The sequence below is a fragment of the Leucopleurus acutus genome (assembly GCF_964270905.1).
Source record: "Leucopleurus acutus genome assembly, chromosome: 5".
NCBI lineage: Eukaryota > Metazoa > Chordata > Mammalia > Artiodactyla > Delphinidae > Leucopleurus > Leucopleurus acutus.
This window is the reverse complement of record NC_139147.1, coordinates 92,649,742-92,665,593: the sequence shown is the minus strand read 5'-3', so window position 1 is coordinate 92,665,593 and position 15,852 is coordinate 92,649,742. Positions and strand designations below refer to the sequence as shown.

Genomic DNA, 15,852 nt, shown 5'->3' with positions numbered 1-15,852 from the left:
AATGCTATGAGATTTGAAATGAATTACAGGGAAAAAAACATAAAAAACACAAACACATGGAGGCTAAACAATACATTACTAAATAACGAAGATATCACTGAAGAAATCAAAGAGGAAATCAGAAAATACCTAGAGACAAATGACAATGAAAACACAATGATCCAAAACCTATGGGATGCAGCAAAAGCAGCTCTAAGAGGGAAGTTTATAGCAATACAAGTCTACCTCAAGAAACAAGAAAAATCTCAAATAAACAGTCTAACCTTACACCTAAAGGAACTAGAGAAAGAAGAACAAACAAAACCCAAAACTAGCAGAAGGAAAGAAATCATAAAGATCAGAGCAGAAATAAATAAAATAGAAACAAAGAAAATAGCAAAGATCAATAAAACTAAAACCTGGTTCTTTGAGAAGATAAACAAAAGTGATAAACCATTAGCCAGACTCATCAAGAAAAAGAGGGAGAGGACTCAAATCAATAAAATTAGAAATGAAAAAGGAGAAGTTACAACAGACACCACAGAAATACAAAGCATCCTAAGAGACTACTACAAGCAACTCTATGCCAATAAAATGGACAACCTGGAAGAAATGGACAAAGTCTTAGAGGGGTATAACCTTCCAAGACTGAACCAGGAAGAAATAGAAAATATGAACAGACCAATCACAAGTAATGAAATTGAAACTGTGATTAAAAATGTTCCAACAAACAAAAGTCCAGATGGCTTCTCAGGTGAATTATATCAAACATTTAGAGAAGAATTAACACCCATCCTTCTCAAACTCTTCCAAAAATTTTCAGAGGAAGGAACACTCCCACATTCATTCTATGAGGCCACCATCACCCTGATACCAAAACCAGACAAAGATACTACAAAAAAAGAAAATTAGAGACCAATACCACAGAAGAATATAGATGCAAAAATCCTCAACTAAATACTAGCAAACAGAATCCAACAACACATTAAAAGGATCACACACCATGATTAAGTGAGATTTATCCCAGGGATACAAGGATTCTTCAAAATACACAAATCAATCAATGTGATACACCATATTAACAAATTGAAGAATAAAAACCATATGATCCTCTCAATAGATGCAGAAAAAGCTTTGACAAAATTCAACACCCATTTATGATGGAAAAAAAAAAAAACCTCTCCAGAAAATGGGCATTGGGGGAACCTACCTCAACATAATAAAGGCCATATATGACAAACCCACAACAAACATCATTCCCAATGGTGAAAAACTAAAAGCATTTCCTCTAAGATCAGGAACAAGACAAGGAGGTCCACTCTCGCCATTATTATTCAACATAGTTTTAGAAGTCCTAGCCACAACAATCATAGAAGAAAAAGAAAGAAAAGAAATCCAAATTGGAAAAGAAGAAGAAAAACTGTCACTGTTTGCAGATGACATGATACTATACATAGAGAATCCTAAAGATGCCACCAGAAAACTACTAGAGCTAATCAATGCGTTTGGTAAAGTTGCAGGATACAAAATTAATGCACAGAAATCTCTTGCATTCCTATACACTAATGATGAAATATCTGAAAGAGAAATTAAGGAAACACTCCCATTTACCACTGCAACAAAAAGAATAAAATACCTAGGAATAAACCTACCTAGGGAGACAAAAGACCTGTATGCAGAAAACTATAAGACAATGTTGAAAGAAATTAAAGATGATACCAACAGATGGAGAGATATACCATGTTGTTGGATTGGAAGAATCAATGTTGTGAAAATGACTATAATACGCAAAGCAATCTACAGATTCAATGCAATCCCTATCAAATTACCAATGGCATTTTTTACAAAACTAGAACAAAAAATCTTAAAATTTTTATGAAGACACAAAAGTCCCCGAATAGCCAAAGCAGTCTTGAGGAAAAAAAGCGGAGCTGGAGAAATCAGACTCCCTGACTTCAGACTATACTACAAAGCTACGGTAATCAAGACAATATGGTACTGGCACAAAAACAGAAATATAGATCAATGGAATAGGACAGAAAGCCCAGAGATAAACCCGTGTACCTATGGTCAATTAATCTATGACAAAGGAGGCAAGGATATACAATGGAGAAAAGACAGTCTCTTCAATAAGTGGTGCTGGGAAAACTGGACAGCTACATGTAAAAGAATGAAATTAGAACACTCCCTAACACCATACACAAAAATAAACTCAAAATGGATTTGAGACCTAAAGGTAAGACCAGACACTATAAAACTCTTAGAGGAAAACATAGGAAGAACAGTCTTTGACATAAATCACAGCAAGATCTTTTTAGATCCACCTCCTAGAGTAATGGAAATAGAAACAAAAATAAATGGGACCTAATGAAACTTCAAAGCTTTTGCACAGCAAAGGAAACCAAAAGCAAGACGAACAGACAACCCTCAGAATGAGAGAATATATTTGCAAATGAATCTACGGGCAAAGAATTAATCTCCAAAATATATAAACAGCTCATGCAGCTCAATGTTAAGAAAACAAACAATCCAATCCAAAAATGGGCAGAATACCTAAATAGACATTTCTCCAAAGAGGACATACAGATGGCCAAGTAGCACATGAAAAGCTGTTCAACATCACTAATTATTAGAGAAATGCAAATCAAAAGTACAATGATGTATCACCTCACGCCAGTTAGAATGGGCATCATCAGAAAATCTATGAACAACAAATGCTGGTGAGGGTGTGGAGAAAAGGAAACCCTCTTGCACTGTTGGTGGGAATGTAAATCGACACAGCCACTATGGAGAAGAGTATGGAGGTTCCTTAAAAAACTACAAATAGAATTATCATATGACCCAGCAATCCCACTACTTGGCATATACCCAGAGAAAACCATAATTCAAAAAGACACATGCACCCCAGTGTTCATTGCAGCACTATTTACAATAGCCAGGTCATGGAAGCAACCTAAATGCCCATCGACAGACGAATGGATAAAGAAGTTGTGATACATATATAGAATGGAATATTACTCTGCCACAAAAAGGAACGAAATTGGGTCATTTGTAGAGATGTGGATGGATCTAGAGACTGTCATATAGAGTGAAGTAAGTCAGAAAGAGAAAAACAAATATTGAATATTAACGCATATATGTGGAATCTAGAAAAATGGCACAGATGAACCGGTTTGCAGGGCAGAAATTGAGACACAGATGTAGAGAACAAACGTATGGACACCAAGGAGGGAAAGCAGCGGGGGGGGGGGGGTTGTGATGAATTGGGAGATTGGGATTGACATGTATATACTGATGTGTATAAAATGGATGACTAATAAAAACTACTGTATAAAAAAATTAAATTAAAGAAAAAAAAACAGATCCCCAGTAAAACCTGGAGGACTTCAAAATGCAAATAGAGCAGACACTTTAGTGGAGAAAAACTTACTCTTCAATTCCAGGGCAGGCGAGTAAAGCAGTGAGTAACAACAGGCTCAATGAGGGTATCACACTAGTTTGCCACCAACCTGGAAGTCATCAAGGGTCTTCTCTTGATCCCCATGCAGGCTATCAAAAGGTTGACCTAAAACAAGTAGACTGCCAGCTATTTCTGCAGTAAAAATGGGTTTGTTTGGGATCAAGAGAGAATTGCTGTTTGGGTCTACAACCATGGCAAGCCACATGCAAGTCCCCTCACAGCAAGGAGAGAACTTTTTTAAAAGGGGAAAAAGGAAGCTGGGAGGGCTGTAGTAAACAAAGAGTCCATTGGAGGAATTGAGAGTTTGAAGTAGAGTGGCTTTTCACTGGCTGAGCTGTGAGAGTCTCTCATTGGCTGAGTTCTTGCCAGGCAAGGAAAGTTTTTGTTCTTCCTGCTGAGCTCTGCTATTGTCATAGGGCATGAGCGCTTTCCTTTCTGACCTCCCAATTCTATTTTAATTGAGGTTTCTTTTCATTAATTTTAGACTGTTCTTCTTTTTTCTTCAATTGCCTTTTCCACTCTATCAGTTTAGATCTTTATAATGTCTCACCACCTCCATTCTTTCTATTATTCAACATATATTTCTTTTCATTATTAAATTCACTATAAAATGGAGCTTTGAGTACTGGAGAAATATGAATCTCAACTTTTCAAAAATCTTCAAATATTCTACACTGTTTTCTAGTTGAGCAGATCTCCTCAGTTTAGCATTCAGGGCGTTCTAAAATGTAACCTCAAATTACGTCAGGTACAGTGATTCTTAACCATGGGGCATCATCAGTAAAAATGTGCATACATCTATATATGCAAGGAGTTGCGTACAATTTTATGCACGAGTCTTGGAAAAATACCCCTGCTCTATACTGTCATATCCTGCCACTCTGCCACACATACCTTAAATTCCAACCATATTAGACCACGAGCAACTTGAGGACTGACAGTATTTATGCAAAAACACATTCTCATACACCCCATGATACTATCCCAAATATCTCCACCAGGTAACTTGGCCCCTAGAATATCTCCCTTGAGGTCTTTCAGAATGTTTTCATTCTCTTTATCTGCCCCCTGTTACCTGTTACCTGGATAACTTGGGAACATCTGGGGAAGATAAATGTCATTTTTCAGATTTTAGTCTCTGCTATTCTTCCTAAAGTAAATTATGCTATTCTGGTGGGAAATAAACTTTTACTAAAGAACTTGGATTGTACTCATCTTGATGAACACAGGCTTCAATTTTATTTAAATTTGATGTCTATCTGATTCATGTCAACTCAAAAGGGTGTTCTTTGATGTCTTTTTATTTCTGTTTTCCAGGTTTCTTGAGCACAGGGGATCAGGCTGCAAAAGGAAACTATGGACTCCTTGATCTCATACAGGCTTTAAGATGGACTAGTGAGAATATTGGATTCTTTGGTGGTGACCCCTTAAGAATCACTGTTTTTGGATCTGGTGCTGGGGGTTCATGTGTCAATCTGCTGACTTTATCCCATTATTCTGAAGGTAACCGTTGGAGCAATTCAACCAAAGGTATTATGCAGGTTGCAAATTTTGACAAATTTGGTGTCTGCATGCCACGACCATCAGTAGTATGTGATGCTCTGTATATATTTCTCTGTTTAAACTGTTAGGTTGAACTCAATAACTGTTTACAACTTTGTTTCTTCAGCTTCTCTATGCATGTTTAAATTTTTGTCAAACTCTTTTCTTTGTCTCCTGTGGAGCTTGGTATGGATGCCCTTTCAAACACACTTCAGAATAATTAACATTACACTACTTTCCTCTCCTCCAAAGGGTGATTTTGGGGAAAATCAAAGATGTTCACAGTTCTGTTATCTCTGTTTATTCAGTAATCAAAATCAAAGACAAGGGTTTTTTTTAATTATTTTTTTTAATGCAAGGCTTGTATATAATCTATTTTCTAGATAGTAGATGTTTTAAACCCTTTACTAGTATGAAGATAATACGGAGGCAGTTGTAAGCTAGTTTGTCTGGAAACGTGATTTTCACTTGTCTGAGTAGCGAATGGAGTTTGATTATTTTGCATGCGTGATCCAAAATTGTCAAAGCATCAAGGTCACTAGTAGAGCTTTTGATTAAAAAGAAAAATATGTTTGAATTTGTGCTTTTTCTATTTTCAACTCCAAAAGTGTTCATTTTTTTTCCCCTGAAGGCTGGCAAAGCAGCATGGAGCACTGAGGGTGCTTAAATCCATGAAATATTGTTCTTGTCTCCATTTTCTGGCCTTGACATCCGTTTTCCAAAATGCCTGCCCAAGGCTTATCGTGCTGGTCTTGATGGAATCCCATTTTACCATGAGTTTAGTCACCCATTCTTAAAGCATTATTAACTTGAAATATCCACAAAAGTATACACTGTCAATTGTAATTCATGAAGCTTCTTAATTTGTAAGACTGAGTTTTATGATATGAGCAACAGACATAGAATATTTGGTTTTGGTATTAAAGACACATTAATGTGGAATTTCAAAATAACAGTCATTAAATGAGTTTGTATATTTGGAGGATCATATATTATTATTGACTTAATTTATAGACATAGTTTATGTAACATCTCATTTGTATTAGTAGAGTTCTGAACCGAGATGACAAAATGACACATGTGTGAGAACTCTTTCAATTGTATAGAGATTTTGGTCTGTAGTGAAATGACTTATTTTGAAATAACAAACTTCGTTGCTGTTGTTTTTCTTAATTGAACAGATTAGACTGTTCTAGCCTGAGGACTATACTAACGCCAATACTTATCTAGGATAACAATGGACAATCTGTTCAGACTTCTTAGGATCATTTGGTCTCAAATGCTCTTTGTGCTGATTTTTTCTAAAACTTTTTCTAAATGTAAAAGTGAACATGGGCACCAAAGCCATTTTCAGCCAGTATAACACTAGCATTGCATAAAGAGATGAATCAGTTAGTTCATCAGCTAGCATTGCTATTCATCAACTCATAATGTGGTAAACAGTGGCAAATGGCTATGCAAACAATTGAAAATATAGCATTCCATCACACTCTTCAAGGAAATCTGTCCATGCCTGGCTAGATAAATGGACTTACGTTTGATCTAGTCATAAGTTTATCTCTATTAGCAAAGCTGCCTGAATTGACCAGGAGATGCCCAGAAGAGGTCTTGAAATCATCAGGCTAATTTTATCTCCATTGCAGACATAGACTTTAAGGTCTGGGAACTTCCCAGAGCTGCAACAATGCTCAAGCCTGTATCTATCAGGAGTCAACCACACATAACAAGCACTCTCGCTGACAACAGAATATGTGGTTTTTCCAGGTATCATCTAGATGGCATATTTCAGACTATATCAAATGTGATGTGTATTGTCCTTAAAACCTTTTTTGGTATATTTAATTAATGTCATTAAGTCCCTAAAATGGGAAAGAATCTTATAGAAGTCTTATTTTAGCTATAAAGTTTTTAAGCAGTACAATATTTCTCTGAGCAAATGTTGACAAACACATAGCCTATATAATTTTTTTTAATTATTTGTATTTATATTATTTGCTCTGGCAAACTTTGCTCTAGCAAACTGAAAATATGTTCATAAAGATGTCAGAAACCAAAACAAATTTAAATTAGTATTGTTTGACTTTTTGAATATTTTTATAATTATCTAGAAACATATTACAGACATTTTGAATACATATATGTGTTTGGAGAAAAAATGAAAACTTTGCTTCTAATTCAGTCATTACTTTAACACCTCTGTGAAAGAGTTCTTACACATTAACACATATGAATGATTGAACATGTGTTTGAATAACTGAACTACAAAGCTGTATTTGGAAATTGACAATAAATGTAATTTCTTAAATAAAATAGATAAATTATATTTTTAAAACAAGAATTTTATTAGAGAATACCTTAATAAGTAAAGTTCATTTATAAATTTGAATGGTATGCAGCTCTTATCAAGCTGCATATGGGACCATGATTTATAATTCTTAAATGTAATTAAGTGAAAAGCAGTGGACCATGTACTTTTCATCTTTTACGATAAAATAAAGCAGTGCACATTCAACAGTGGAGAAAGTTAAATCACCCCCCCCCCCACTAAATCCTTCTGCTGATGGCTTTTTCTTTAACCTAGTGAAAATACTTCAAATGTTATAACTTATTCTGAAAGATGAATATTCAGCATACTATGTCTGACATAAAGAACTGGAAAGAGTATGTCTAAAGTAATATTCTGTTTCGTGTGCCTTTAGGGCCATCCCCAGGGTATTAGCAAATACCCAGCCCCAGTAGTTATGTGAGGTCTGAACAATTTTGTTTCAGATAAAATCTGATTAAAACAAACACACAGAGCCATTTTGAAGAAATGCTTGCAGCCAAATTGCAGGAAATATACTCAAAAGACAATGCAAAGTCTGATGATGAATTAAAGGGGAGAGAGTTAGCCGCATCTGGTTGGCTATGGTAACAGCGTAGGTGTTTACATGCTGAGCAAATAAATACTTGGGCCAAGTATTTCCACACTCTCCTTCTCTCCTTGCTTACTGCTTTTTTGAGACATTGCACAATTTAGATGTCTTGATCCCAAAGTAGTTGCTACTCAAAGCAGAGGACTAATGTCCACCTCTCGAATTCATTATACCCTGGGGATGACTTTATGTACCTTCTCTTAAGCAAAACTGTCTCTATCTCCCTGTTTCTTGAGTCATATCTGGGACATGTCTCAAATATCAGATTTTATTGTTTTACCACAGCATTATTCAAAGGTCATCTGAAACTCTTTGTTGTTTTTTCCTATAGGACTTTTTCAACGAGCAATAGCTCAAAGTGGAACTGCCCTTTCCAGCTGGGCTGTTAGTTTCCAACCTGCAAAATATGCTAGAATGTTGGCCACAAAAGTTGGTTGCAATGTTTCAGATACAGTAGAGTTAGTGGAATGCTTACAGAAGAAGCCTTACAAAGAACTTGTTGACCAAGATATTCAACCAGCACGATACCACATAGCCTTTGGACCTGTGATTGATGGTGATGTAATACCAGATGATCCTCAGATACTGATGGAGCAAGGAGAGTTTCTCAACTATGATATAATGTTAGGAGTTAACCAAGGGGAAGGGTTAAAATTTGTTGAAAATATAGTAGATAGCGATGATGGTATCTCCGCTAGTGATTTTGACTTTGCTGTTTCTAATTTTGTTGATAACTTATATGGATACCCTGAAGGCAAAGATGTTTTGAGAGAAACCATTAAATTCATGTATACTGACTGGGCTGACCGTCATAACCCTGAAACCAGAAGGAAGACATTACTAGCTTTGTTTACGGACCATCAGTGGGTGGCACCAGCTGTAGCTACAGCAGATCTTCACTCAAACTTTGGTTCACCCACATATTTCTATGCCTTTTACCATCATTGCCAAACGGATCAGGTTCCAGCTTGGGCTGATGCAGCTCATGGTGATGAGGTTCCCTACGTACTAGGAATCCCCATGATTGGACCTACAGAGTTATTTCCTTGCAATTTCTCCAAAAATGATGTGATGCTGAGTGCAGTCGTAATGACATACTGGACAAATTTTGCTAAAACTGGGTATGTACCTAAGGAATGAAGTTTGCTATAATTTAATTAAAATATCCTCTTAAGCACTTAAAAAATACATATTTTGTGTCCAAATGATTTAATTTAATAGATTAATACCAACAATACATTAAGTTCCTTTATTCAAAATTTATATTTGTGGTGTTTCAAAAAAATCACTGCTTTATTCTTCCTTTGTAAAGTTTAAGACAGTCATACCTTTATTGCATTACTCAATAATTAAATTTATCTTGTTTTTTTAATTACACAGGACTTCTTATTATTGTTATTCAATAGTGACAAATATTTTATAAAGACTTTTCAATTTACAGTACTGTATGCCTTTTGATCCTCCCAACTACTTTGTGAGGTGAGCAGCTCAGATACTATAATCCCATTTTACAGAAAAGGGACGATAGGCTACGAGAGCTTTACCTGGATATTCATATGTTTAGTGTACAGCAGCATCAGGACTCAAATCCTCACCTGCCAATTCCAAATGCCAAGTTTTTTCCAATGCTGTCTCTGCTAGCTTGCCTATGAGACAACTCATATGTACATGAATTTTTAAATCTTTGGGTATACAGCAGCCCGTGGGTAGAGAGAACAAGAATGTGAGATTTACTTATACTACATTATCATCCAACAACCTGCCTGAGCTGGGATTGATATTTCTAAATTGACCCAAGTTATGTTAAAACATAGTCTAAAGCCTGGCTGAGTTCACCCTCTTCAATTAGATGTTAAACCAGTATTGTTTTGATTTTTAAAAGAATAAAACAATTTTTTTCTCATAATTTCTCTTTTCTAGCGACCCAAATCAACCAGTCCCTCAAGACACAAAATTCATCCATACCAAACCCAACCGCTTTGAAGAAGTAGCATGGACCAGATATTCCCAGAAAGACCAACTTTATCTCCATATCGGATTAAAACCAAGAGTTAAAGAACATTACAGAGCCAATAAAGTAAACCTCTGGTTGGAGCTGGTACCTCATCTGCATAATCTCAATGACATTTCTCAGTATACCTCGACAACAACTAAAGTGCCATCAACTGACATCACTTTCAGACCTACGAGAAAAAATTCTGTATCTGTCACATCAGCCTTTCCCACTGCCAAGCAGGATGATCCCAAACAACAACCGAGTCCATTTTCAGTGGATCAAAGGGACTACTCAACAGAGCTGAGCGTCACTATTGCAGTTGGAGCATCACTGCTGTTTCTGAACATCTTGGCCTTTGCAGCCCTGTACTACAAAAAGGATAAGAGGAGACATGACGTTCACAGGAGATGCAGCCCTCAGCGCACGACTACGAATGATCTGACCCACGCACAAGAAGAGGAGATCATGTCCCTCCAAATGAAGCACACCGATTTGGATCATGAATGTGAGTCCATCCATCCACATGAGGTGGTTCTTCGGACCGCCTGCCCCCCAGATTACACACTAGCTATGAGGAGGTCACCTGATGATGTTCCCTTAATGACACCCAACACCATTACAATGATTCCCAACACTATACCAGGGATTCAACCCTTACACACATTCAATACATTTACCGGAGGACAGAACAATACTCTGCCCCATCCTCATCCCCACCCCCACTCACATTCAACAACCAGGGTATAGCCAGATAAGAGAAGCAAACTCTATTTTTTTGATGGATTGCAGTAAAAGATTGCTGAAGATTCCTTGGCTTTCAACCTACAAGACGCTTACTATTTAAATAAGGAGGAATACTATGTGAATATACATATCAAGAACTTTGGGGGCTTTGAAAAAAACATGAATTGTACATATATACACAAATCAACTTTAAAAATGAATTTCAATTGCTTGAAGCAATTGTTCTGAATGATACTTTTTCATTCACATTCAAGAATTAATTTTTTGAAGATTTATGTTACATGATGGAATTAGGCATGTGGAACACCAAACAGGAAAGAACTATGTCTGAAATATAAAATAGAAAAAATTAAAAAAACAACCATGAATATGCACAAGGGACACACCAATGGAATGTCAGATAATTTTCACCAGTTTTTATTTGGAGCTGTTTTATTGTGTAGACCATATTTACATATTTGGATAAGTACACAAAGCACCAATGCTGTTAATGGCCTTAGCGGAGGCTCATGCTGAAATTTGCCAGTAAAACAACGAAGTTTAAAGACTGGCAGGTACAACATTATCACATAAGTGCTGTCAGTATAAAGTTGTGGGGATAAAGGAAACTGGATATTTTTAGCACGATGTGCATGATAATTTATATGCTTGGTGGCTGTGCTGCTGATTAAGCTGTAATTAAAATTCTTCTCATCCCATTGGAGTTTTTAATAGAAGCTTCCTCCATCAATTGGCAGAACCTAAAGAAGATTTTAAGGGGCAAAAGTAATTACAATAAAATAATTCACAGTAGTTTTGATAATAGACGGAATTAGTTATGAAAGGTATTTGAAGAAACTATAGGTATAGTGGTGAATACTCGCTGATATGAATCCCAGAAAAAAAAATTCCTATATTTTTAATATTCTTTTCATTCCCATCTAAGTACTTCATGGAAATATAACCCTAATTGGACATGTGTTGCAGGATCTATACTTTGCTGTGGTTTTTGTTACTGTATTTTGTTCCTTTTGGTAAGGTGAAGTGTGTCCAAAGAGTTACTTACTAGTCTTTTATGATATAAGGATGCCCCAAATTACCACTCTGATTACAGTTCTCAGTTCATTGATTTACTCATGTTGCATGACAAAATGTTTACTAATAATAACTCAATATAAAGTTATGTCCCTTCTCACGTCACTTATCTTTCTCGCTGAGGTTTATTCACGCAATCTCAGTAGAGTGCAACGTAGATGCAAAACCTAAAAGGAGAGTCAACACCTGGAGGATTTTAGTCTTACACATGCGTGTGATTTTAAATGAATATTCTAAGACCACAGGAAACTCTTCATCCCCCTGTTGTTTACCAGTAACAGTATATCACAGACCTTTCCAAATGTTTGTATATGTAATCAGATGTACATTTGTATTAAAAAAAATTGAGATGGACTTAAAGAGCACATCCTGATAAATACTTTCTCTCTTACCTGTACTATATTTCTATTAGACTAAAGTTATGTGATTTTTTTTTACATTTTTTCAGATGACTAGCAATTTTGATAGTTTGTAAGATAATGCAAAGAACTTTCTCTGACAAACTAACTGCAGTAACAGAAACCTTTCTTTTCAGTTACTCTTTTTCAAGAATGAAAGCTTATTATACAAAAAAAAATTGTATACTACTTGATGGAAACAACTTTGTACATCTTGGCCATGTCACTGGTCATTGCGTGAAATAAAGATAATAATGACTATTAGTCCAATGCTAAGAGACATGATCTTTGCTCATTAAAGAGCTAAAATGTTTATTGCTGTTTTGTCTTTTTTTAAAAAACAAGAACAACAACAGAAAAAGAAACATGACTGTCTCAGAGAGTCATTTTTCTAGACAAGTCAGGTTTTTGAAGACATATAGGTAACTTCTACAGAAAACACACCGTGTATTTAAAGCAAGTCTCATCTAAGATGAAACTGATGAAACTTTAATATTTTGAATTTTTAAGCCCAGGAACTCATGAAAAAAATACTAGCTTTGTATTTTTAAATACCTCTTATGTGAAAGTGGTGTGGAAATAAAATGTGCCAATTGTTTTCAGTTAGAAACACAGGTTCCAATTCTGATCATCAAGGAACAGGTCTATTGGAAATAAATGTGCAATATTCATGAAATAGGATAGCTAGGTTCACAATATAAGGGTGATTAAATTATCATAAAGTAGTGGTTAGAAAGTTATCCTTCTAAGAAAATTTTAAAGTGCTGAGCAAGACATTAAGCTAACACTAAAGATAAAAAAATCTTCTCTTTCAAGGAATTTGTTTACTTATAATTCCCCCTCCCAATTATTAACTATCAGTAAAATGTAGATATCGCTCCGTAACTTCAAATAAAAATCTGTTAGAAGCAAAAAGTCTTCAAAATCCAGAGCAGTCTACGTGCAGTTTTTGCCTGATTGGTTATGCTTTTAGACTGTGAACTGCCAGTGTAAACAAATAAGAATTGTTTTAACATCTGAAATATTGTTTAATCAGAAAACTGTCTTTTACTGTATTGATTAAACAAAAGATAAAAACAGAAATAGAAATGACAACAAAATAAGATATAAATGAAATCTTTCACATGCATTACTTCACTTAGCAAAACCATTCTATTATATTCTAATGATGGCCATATTTATATCTATCTACCTATCTGTTGTTCTAAACTTATCTGTTACTTGATCTACATAGCTATACCATAACAGACATCTATTTTATACTAATTTAGGGAAATGATTTAGGAAAACAAAGCATAGCCCTATTCTTTTTTTTAAAATTAATGTAGCATCAACTCTGTGGAAGATAAAGCAGCTCTAGGTTTTATTACTGTTTCAGGTCGTGATGAAGTCATTGTGAATGAGTGTTAGTTGCTAGATCTATAATTACAACAGCTAGTTTTCTGAATGTAAAATGATGTCCCACAATAAACAGAACATTAAGAACTGTTTTTAAAGCTGAAACATAAATTTTAAATGCAAGAAATATTTTGAATATTGTTATGAAATTTTACCCAATATGTTTAAAGTATATTTATTTAGATGATAATTTTCTTTAGAAAAAAAGTTGCAAAATTGAAAGAATATTCCTGTCATCACTTATTACTTCAGATTTTCCTGCCTCTGATGAAACTGCAAATAGTCAAGGCTGCTTACAATTTATACAAACATTAAGCCAAAATTGACTTCATTTCACTGTCTTGCTAGTATACAAAATTCTTGCCAAATGTTTTCCAACAGATTAATGTTGTTTTAGAGGATGGCATTAGCAATATAAGAATGACAGATCTCATAGTTTTAAATTTTTATTGAATATGTTGACTGTGAACAAAATCTAGTTGACTGCTACAGACATATCATGAGTTTCATTATTAACTTTAGGAAATTGGAAAGTCATTTGCTAAAGCATTAAAAATACCCAATTTGAATCTGGAGAGATCATGCTAATAGCTCAAAGTAGAAAATCTGAGTAAAGTATAGATTATTTCATTCTTCATTTCAAATTTAAAAGTTGACCATAATAATTCTTTAATTCAATTTTTTTATCTGTATAACATAAAAACAGCAACAAATTTTTTTAAAAAACAATCAACCATACGTAATACTAAAGAAGAAAACAAGGATGGCACTAATCTTCTTACAGAAAAGAAATACCAGAACTCAATTGTTTTATCTATAACATATTATTCTCAGTTATTTCACCTGTTGGCACACTTATACTGACACATGTTAATGTAATGAAAGGATTCAGAGAATGTGGTTTTGTGTTCCAGCTTTAAAGACACTACTACATAGAAATTACTGGGATTCTTTTCTTTGGCGAGTTTCACAGAAATATTTTCATAGGGCAAAATGATGAATGGAATTCTTAGGAAGCTGTCGAATATGGTGGCAGTCCTTTGATATTTGTTTTACTCTGTGTTATTGGCTCAAAGTACTGGCCTTTCCCTTCATTTCTAGTAATTAGTTGTTATAGACTATCACTTTTTAATATGAGTGAAAATTAGATAATTTGGTTATACATGTGAAACATGCTCCCAAATAAATTCAATTAATGGGCACTTCCCTGACGAGATTTTGTTATCATTCATTATCTTGTCAAGCTTTTTGTTACAACAATTGTTTTGGCTTTTGAGTCAACAAACTAAGGAAATTTCTCCAACAGCCTTATACCTCTCCTGCACTTGATATAACAGCATACACTTCAAATTTCCATCAGAAGTCTCTAAAGAAATTTCCTACTGATGTGAAACATTTGGTAACAAACTTGATTATTTTTCATAAGCATTCTGATATTATTTTATTCTGGCACTTTGCTGTATTTGTATGCAGGCCAGAAACCAGTTTCATTTGAAAAGGGTTGTAGCATCTACAGACTGGAATAACCATGTGCAGGGCATAAGTGCCTTTCTTTCTAGAATTTTATTTATGAACATTATTGTCTTTTTTAAATCTGCAGATCCTAATAATTCAATTTAAAAGTTATAATAGGGTGACCATGTTATAAGTTAACAATAAGAAAATTTTATTTAGAAAGGTCTTTTCTTGCATTTACTTTGATTTTTGTATGTTATCAAATGGGTCCAAATGACTTCTGGAAAAGAGCAAGGTGAATTTTTGAAAAGCAACAGTTATTTAGGAATTTGATTTAATTGTACGTGTGGAAACTTAAATCTCTAGCAAACTTAAACTTTTTCTGCCAAATAAGTAATTTTAATGTAAAAGAAGTCTGAAGTTGTTAGGGACAATCAAATCAGACAGGTATATAATTTTATCTAGTCAACCATCATATATACCATGTGGTATATATAGCCTATGAACTATATAGTTTGTAGGATATTTATGATGGCCCTTTCAGACTCATATATTTCCAAATGACATTGTATACCTCCCTACATATGTATTAGTGTGATAGAATTTAGTCCTCTATGAAAAGTCAAGCCAAAGTGCTAGCAGTTTTGTGTTGAAATGAATGATGACAATTAGAGCTTTAAAGAAATTTGTAAAAGTACAGTAACAAAAAATCAGCAGATGAAATTAAAGCAGAGGAACTATTTTTGAATGCCGTTTCCAGAATTGATATCTATATTAGATGGTGTGTTTAAAAGGATTTTAGTGTTTTTGATTCATCCTTCTCTGCACTCGTATCATTTAGCAAATTAATGGGACATATGTCATTTTTTTGTAACAAAAGGCCATTGGGTT

General features: G+C 34.6%; 1 protein-coding gene across 4 annotated transcripts in view; it reads left to right on the top strand.

Moving 5' to 3' along the window:
- NLGN1 (neuroligin 1) overlaps positions 1-10,639 on the top strand; it is a gene marked incomplete at both ends in the record, with an annotated part of 708,135 nt that extends 697,496 nt beyond the window's left edge. For 3 of the 4 annotated variants that reach the window (XM_082840168.1, XM_082840166.1, XM_082840167.1), the window contains 3 exons: positions 4,757-4,969; positions 8,228-9,017; positions 9,817-10,639. In XM_082840168.1, the coding sequence (XP_082696294.1) occupies positions 4,757-4,969; positions 8,228-9,017; positions 9,817-10,639 (1,826 nt within the window). The remainder of the gene's footprint in view (positions 1-4,756; positions 4,970-8,227; positions 9,018-9,816) is intronic. The other variant, XM_082840169.1, reaches the window with a different exon arrangement.
- Positions 10,640-15,852: the final 5,213 nt, after the last annotated feature.